Here is a 7712-nt window from a genome sequence, read left to right as displayed (position 1 = left end):
TGCATTTGGCAGACACACTTTTCTCATGCCTGTATTCCAATAAATCTAAATAAATACAAACAAACTCCCGAAAATATATAGAAAAAATATTCGGTCTGGGAGCCATCACTGGACTGCAATTCATCAATTTTCGGAGCAATCCAAACCATCAAGCGAATTAATTGCGATTAGTTGTTAAAAAAAGTTGCTATTGGTGATCACCTACACATTACCTGTAACATGAAATACATGATAAATGGAAATAAGTCATAGTTGATGACGTAAATTGAAATAAAAGTAATATACTATCGACGCAGTGTCATCGAAGTATACGGATAATATTATCCACTTAATTGAACATAAATTTACTACGATGAATGATCACTGACCGTATCTAAGTAGTCCGAGTTATAGTCACGACTCTCAGATTGCTTTTTTGCTAGATTTATCATTCAATTCTATTTATGCTAAGTCTTGATGCTTTGATATTATGTCAAATTACAATATATTTCATTAAAAAGAAGTTGCTACTTAAAGTATATAAAAATAAGCAACAATTAAAAAGGCAAAGAGACTAATTTTTTAATTTCTGACTGCGTTTTGTAATTAATTGATGATAAATAACATAAGTTTCCTGACATTTAAATCAAATTATAAAAATTCTTTGATGACGTTGAAGTACTTATTATAGTAATAAATTAATATACATATTTAATGTTTGTCGTGACCTTATCATAAGAACATTTTTTATCTCTTTTTCTTAGATTTTTTCTTTTTTCTCAGCGCCAATTTTTCTAAATATTTTCTCCACGAGTTCTGAATAATTCTGGCAGCCCTATTTCTCTTGAAATTATCCAAGTCTCTGGTAAAAGCTTTGATCAGTTCTGTTTCTCGTTCAGTTCTTAATTCTTCGTATATTATTTCTTGAACTGTCATTTTATCCTGCAGAGTTTCAATATTTCAGAAATAAAATAAATAAACTTGCAATAAATGAACAAAAATTCATACCTCAAGATTTTTTAACTTTGCGTCTAACAAAGTAGACTCTTGAGATAATGATTTCATTGTTCGATAAAAGCTTCCAACATCTTCGTCATATTTTTCCAACATTCCCAAGTACTCTCTCTCGCTTCTTTTCCTGAAATATTAAATAACTGAAAACATTCAAATGCCATCAACACTCATTTTTCTAAAAGTTATATGTTTTAATCTATTCATACATATTATATAATTCTACATACTTGGCAGTGAATAAATCTTTTTCTCGAGCTTTATTTATTTCTCGAAGTACCTTATATTGAGCTTCTATCAAATCCAATTCTACCTCTATTTTTCTTTCAGCATCAAGTATACATTTAATGATATTTTCAACTGGAGACTTTGATTTTTGCCTATAATTTAAATCGTTCATCTCACTCTCTACTTCAACATCAATTTTTGTTCATTAAAAATTTATAAATACTCTACTTAGTTTCCTGTTCTTGAATAGTTTCAATCGTCTCTAAGAGAATTTCTTCTTCGTCAGACTGCTTTTTAATATGTACATTGGCAGATTTGTTATGTTCAATTTGTTCTATTTTCAATATCGGTTGCAAATCTAAAAAGAAAAGAAATATTATAAAAACAAACATCCTTCATTTTAATGTTTTCGTTCTTTCTAAGTTCTGCTATAATTATTGAGAAAAAAAAAATATTTTTTTTAAGCTCACTCTTAACTTCCACTTCAGCTTTTTTTGTATTTACAAGAATACTTGCTAAATTAGGTGTATACTCTAATTTTTCTTCTAGAAAAGTGTCCATTTGTTTCTCAATAACAGGAGTCATTTGATCTAGCATTCTTATCAAAGTCTCGAGGGTATTAGATTTTTTTCCCTTGTAAAAATCAATAATTTCTGAAACCAGTGATAACTTTCTAACATTTTCTGACAGTTCTATAAAAAACTGACATACACGTTCTATTGAAGTTTCGTATTCCATTGTTAGCTTGTTAATTGAAGAATATAACAACTGAAACTATAATAAGCAACACTGAAGAGATTTGTCACTTCATACAGCTTATTTCGGTTGTATATGACTCACCATCAATAAAGTACTTTGAAAGTCATGAAGTTGACTTCAGTAATAGTTTAACGATCAAACAAAGTTTATATACTGCAAATTTCAAGCTTGCTAACTTTCATATTTTTGACACTTGGATTTAAATTTAGAGGAGAAATGTTCAGCTGTCTGCTATATTTTATTAAAGTTACGCATTTCAGAATAGAAAACAATAAATTTTCCCAGATTTTACAGTTTCCTTTATCATCTTTTTTATGTTCTAAAATATTCATACAATAAACTTTCAGTTGATTTGTTTATATTGTTTATGTCAAATTTGAGGCTATAAACATTTGAGAGATTTTTGGAGGTTATAAGAAGCAATGGGAGTTTTAAAAATAATATGGTGCAGTTTTAGATAGGCGACAAATTGGTCGATCAAGAGGTCGACTTTAACTATTATGTTGGGAAACAAAGGTATATGAGTAAGTAAAAATAAAACTAAATTTAAGCTGTATTCGAGGAATATCGATGCGCCGCGCTAAGCACGCAGAATAATTCGAAAGTATACGCGCATGCGTAACATCACGTGATGATATGAGCCCGGCAGCTACCGCAAATACGTCGGTGACGACGTCGATGCACGTCAGTGATGCTCATTTGCTTGTTAAGGTCTTTAGTAATAAGGTAGCAAATTAGTGACGAGCAAATATTCCAAAGCTGATACACTTTAGTGAACGAGTATGATGACGATGATAATGTCACGAGAATGTGCACCTCCGTGACAGAAGTGAATCGCGAGCTGACTGATCACATTTGTCGGATGTGGCGTAGTTGATTGTATTCAGTAAAAAAATTTTAAGAATAATAAACATGGCGTATCGCGGTGTCAAAGGTTCTGATCCATTTGTATCGAAAACATCACGAAATGAACGATTTGCACAGATGTCGAAGCAAGAACAAATTATTCAACAAAAAAAATTGGAAATTCAGGCTAAAATGCAAGAAATGAAGGCCAAACAAGCTGTTGAAAGTACAAAAAAAACTGGCTCATCAAATACATTGCCTTCTACAGTTACTAAAGTTACTTCAACTAAGTAAGTAAACTATTTCAATTGAATTATTCATTACCATATTTTATTTCATTCTTGAATTCAAGCTATTTTACTTTTTTCGTATTAAATCTACTCATCACGCGGTTGTTGTAATGTAATACACAATCGAATAACCTTAATCAATAAGTATCACACGTGTACACAATAATACAGGTAAAAAATTATGGATTTGAATCCGTTTAATGCTAGTACAAATTGTCATTTAAATGTATTTGAATTTTTATGAGGAAGTAGAAGCTCAAACATTGTATTAACAATTTAAAGTTACGTGACTTGAGACTATTATTCTAAATGACGTGAAGAAATAATTTTGTACATCAAATGTTAGATAAAATTTATTTGTCTAAGTCTAGCTGCCGAAATTGTCCTATATTAAATAGAGGTCAACAGATTGCATGTATTTATTTATAGGAGAGAAGATGAGAAGCCAACTACTGCGCCTACAATTAATTTATTTGCTAATGATGGCAGTTTCTTGGATCAATTCAAAAAGATTTCGAGTAGCAAAAATATGCCGAAGCAAGAAGCTGCACAAGCCAAGACTGAGGAGATAAAGAAAGAAGATAGGAAAGAAGATAGAAGTGATAAAAATTATGAAAGCTCAAGAGAAAGGCGATGGAATGGAGAAAAAAGTAGAGATTGGGATAGAAGAGATAGAAGAAGAAATGATTCAAGATGGGGAAAAAGCTCTGATAGACATCGTAGTTCATCTTCCAGTCCATCTCCACCGAGACATAAATCCTCTCCTAGTCCTGATTCCCGACGGTATCATCAAGCATCCAACGGCTCTAGGTCACAATTTAATCAACAACAACCGCAACAATCTTGTCCGCCTCAACCCGTAAATCAATCTTCTTCTATTCCTTCTCTTATACCTCAGGCTGTGATGCAAATGACCAGCACACCACCTCCAAACCTAAGAAATGTTCCCCCACCAAATCGTCCAAATGTACATGGAGTGTCTTCTGTCAAGAATGAGAATTATTCTAATTTAGAAACTCATCCATCAACTCCTCGGATGGCTGTACCTCCACCTCATCTTATTCGACCACCGCCGCCTCCGCCAATTAATACTAATGTACCGCCGCCTAACATATCTATTTCTCAAAACGTTCCGATGCAAAATATCCAGCCACATCCATGCCCCTCTTCAACATCATCTCAACACATCATTCCACCGCCATGTAATATTCCAACTCTAAATACTCTCCAACCGCCAAGTATTCCATCAACAAATGTCCGGCCACCAAATTTACTACCTCCTATAAATCAAATGCCACCTAATATGTTACAAATGAATGCAAACCAAGCAATAGTTGTGACAGTTGCAAGTGTTCCTAACGTTCCACCGCCTCCAGTTATTTCACCAATTATTATGTCAGCACCACCACCTGTTCATAGCTCGACTATTAATTCTGTTCCTCCTCCGAATCTTAATATTCCTCCACCTAATGTACCGCCACCTTCAATCATTCAAAATCCAGCACCTTCAACGCATCTTCTACCTACCACATATCCAATTCAGAATCAAATACAGATGCCAGTTGTCAGGCCTAATGTTCAAATACCACCACCAGTCAGACCTCCAACTAATTTATCATCATCTACTGATCCATCAGGTAATTAAAAAAATAAAATTTAACAGTTTTTTAAGAATTTAATCATAATAACAATTATCTGGATATCCTTTAACCCGTTTGACGCTTTATTTTAGCTCCTAGTGGTCTTGTAGAAGCCGAACAATTAGCACGAATCGTCGCAGATTGTGGTGATGCAATTGAACAAGAAGTACGCGAGAAGAATGCTCAAGATCCTAAGCTATGGTAACTACTGTCCTCACTAACTCCTTATTGCATGACATTCTTATTCCATTTTATGCTATTTTTGCATTTAATTAATTAATTAATCATTATTAATATTAACTAATATTTACTATTTAACTGATTTAAGAAAATATTTAAGCCTTCTAATATTTGCATTTCTAACACCTATGCACATATTAGTTTTATGATCAGATAATGACAATTACGTAAAAGGAGATTCTATCCAGCTCTCCAATACTGAAATTGTAAGGTTTATTCGTCATCATACTTTTAATATGCATTGGACATTATCCCTTAATATCCAATTGTATTTCCTGTATTTATTAAGTATTTTTAATGGCATGCTGACTTGAATAAAAACTTTTTTAGTCATTCATAAATGCTCTTCATGTTATTAAAAACTATTTTTAACATTATTGCATTATAAATATCACTTGCACATACATATGTATTTCATTTCATGTAAGCTTGTACATTTTTATGCTAAAAGTGAAAAATTATACTTTTAGATGTTAATTAAGTTGATAGTGATCATTAATGTAGATTTCATATGATTATCATTAGTTAAATTAAATGATAAAATAATTAGTGCTTGTTCATATGAGAAACGGTTTATCTATTACTTATCACACAGTGTAGGTTGATACATGAATATTATTCATTGCAAGAAAATTAGTATTTAATAATTTATATTGTCGTTTTACTAAAGTCTGAACTAACATTTTTTTGGCACTTAACTTTCTTTTATTCGTATGCTCCGTAAGATATTAATTGAATTTAAGATATATTGATGAGTTTTTATAAAATAATGAGTTGTAAATCAAATGATCCTTTATCGATAAAAATAATAACATTGGTATGAAAAATTAGGCGTTAATCTTTCTTGACAGAGTTTTAAGTATTGTTTTAATCAAGGTTTCTGCACCAAAAGCAAAGTGCAGCGTACCTGCAGTACAGGGGATTGGTGGCCAAGTTTCGTGCTGAGAAAGCGGAAAAAGAAAACAACAAACGAAGCAGTGGCGCTGAACCTTACTGTCCTGAAGAAGCTCTTAGTGATAATGAAGATGTTGAAAAGACGTCTAATAAACATATCTCTCTAAGTGGTACGCTATTGATCTATATTTTTGGTGCATTTTTAATATTTATGTCTGAAGATGAAAAAGTCATTAACCTAGTCTCTTTTTTTCTGGTTAGATAATAATTCTAAAGAAGATAGTAAAGAAGAACGAAAGCGAAAAAGACGAAGTCGGTGGAGTGAACCCGATAATAAAGTTACTATTCCCGGGCCGACTTTACAACCTGGATTGCCAAATGTGAATCCACAAATTCGTCCACCACCTATCACTTTACCGGTACAACATGGTCAAGGGTCGTTGTTGTTAACACCAAAGATGCAAAATGCCAAAGGAAAGAATCCAATGTTGACTAAAATATCTCGAAGTGACCCTGCGTTGATTCAATATGCAAGACAGACCTTTGGTACTTTGGATCTTAATGAAGAACAGTGGAAAAAGGCTGAAGATCATTATAAAGTAAATTATAACATTCAGTGTTATTTATTATTATTAAATAGTATATTTCAGTGAATAAATTTATAAGTGATATAATTATTTGCAGATAAATTTATTATATCAAAATCTTTTGAAGAAAAGAGAAGAAGTGAAACGTTTAGAAGCACAGGGAAAGCATAAATATGAATATGATAGTGATGAAGAAGTTGAAGGTGGTACATGGGAACACAAGCTAAGGTCAGCAGAAATGGAAGCAACTCAGATGTGGGCTGAAGAGTTGACAGCTCAAGCTGAAGGAAAACATCATATTGGAGACTTTTTACCTCCTGATGAGCTTAATAAATTTATGGAGCAATATAATGCTCTCAAGCAAGGAAAAGAGCCAGATCTTAGTGATTATAAAGAGTACAAACTCAAAGAAGATAATATAGGTTTGTTTAATATTTATATCACAATATTTATTCAATCTATTTTGAATATAATAAACAATAATTTATTGTTTTATCTCTCAAGGTTTTCAAATGTTACAAAAGCTTGGATGGAGTGAAGGTCAGGGTCTCGGAAGTGAAGGTAGTGGTCGCACTGAGCCTGTAAACAAGTAAGTATTACTTTCTTAGCAGAAATAAATGCCCTTTGGTCACTGAATAAGTAAACATTTAAATTATTTATTTAGAGCAACTACAAGACTGGATAGTGCCGGTTTAGGAACAGAAAGACCTGATAATATATCGAGAGATGACGATGAATTTGATGCCTATAGGAAAAGAATGATGCTTGCCTATCGATTCAGGCCAAATCCTTTGGTTTGTTGTTTCTAAATATTATTTTTTTTAAATATATATTATTAGTCAATCAGTTATTAATGTTTATTTATTTTTATAGAATAATCCAAGAAGGCCTTATTACTAATTCAACAATTAATCAAAATATGTGGCCATTAATTATAAAAGAACACCAACATCCCAAGTAAAATTTTTTCTATAAAGACAAAAAAGAGACAATATTATTTTGTATATTTAATTAAAGCACATGTTTAATGAACATGACATGATAATTATTGTTGATATGAATGCTAGTAAATATATCTATCAATAAAAATACATTTGTTTATATGCTCAATGTTTAATATTCTTCAAAGAAATATATTTAAGCATATTTATTTATCTTTTACCTCATTAAATAAACAATGCGTTTATTTTCCTTATTTTTTTAATGAAGAATTGTTAAAAGTAAAAAATATTTTTGAA

The 7712-nt window shown here is 31.6% G+C and overlaps 2 protein-coding genes across 3 annotated transcripts; one reads left to right on the top strand and one right to left on the bottom strand.

Annotated features, from left to right (window-relative positions):
- Positions 1–465: 465 nt before the first annotated feature.
- Positions 466–3433, bottom strand: LOC118066773 (dynein regulatory complex protein 10-like). Of its 2 annotated transcripts, XM_035083088.1 has the most exons (7): positions 3148–3433; positions 2059–2296; positions 1689–1992; positions 1447–1576; positions 1221–1370; positions 988–1117; positions 466–921 (listed from the first exon to the last, which is right to left on the bottom strand). In XM_035083088.1, exons 2-7 carry the CDS (start codon positions 2059–2061, stop codon positions 727–729), a joined length of 912 nt encoding a protein of 303 aa, XP_034938979.1. In that variant the 5' UTR covers positions 2062–2296; positions 3148–3433; the 3' UTR covers positions 466–726. The 2 variants fall into 2 exon arrangements, with proteins under 2 accessions (XP_034938979.1, XP_034938980.1); XM_035083089.1 differs by lacking the exons at positions 2059–2296; positions 3148–3433 and having other exon boundaries at positions 1689–2017.
- LOC118066765 (arginine-glutamic acid dipeptide repeats protein) lies at positions 2629–7552 on the top strand. The gene is made up of 9 exons (XM_035083075.1): positions 2629–3113; positions 3543–4750; positions 4846–4954; positions 5870–6057; positions 6149–6486; positions 6572–6896; positions 6979–7063; positions 7139–7268; positions 7348–7552. Exons 1-9 carry the CDS (start codon positions 2890–2892, stop codon positions 7372–7374), a joined length of 2634 nt encoding a protein of 877 aa, XP_034938966.1. The 5' UTR covers positions 2629–2889; the 3' UTR covers positions 7375–7552.
- Positions 7553–7712: the final 160 nt, after the last annotated feature.

Source organism: Chelonus insularis, unplaced genomic scaffold, assembly GCF_013357705.1.
Source record: "Chelonus insularis isolate UGA/USDA-ARS -01 unplaced genomic scaffold, ASM1335770v1 contig_355_pilon, whole genome shotgun sequence".
NCBI classification, from domain to species: domain Eukaryota; kingdom Metazoa; phylum Arthropoda; class Insecta; order Hymenoptera; family Braconidae; genus Chelonus; species Chelonus insularis.
Note: the sequence above shows the minus strand (reverse complement) of the source record. Positions and strands in the feature narration are given on the sequence as shown.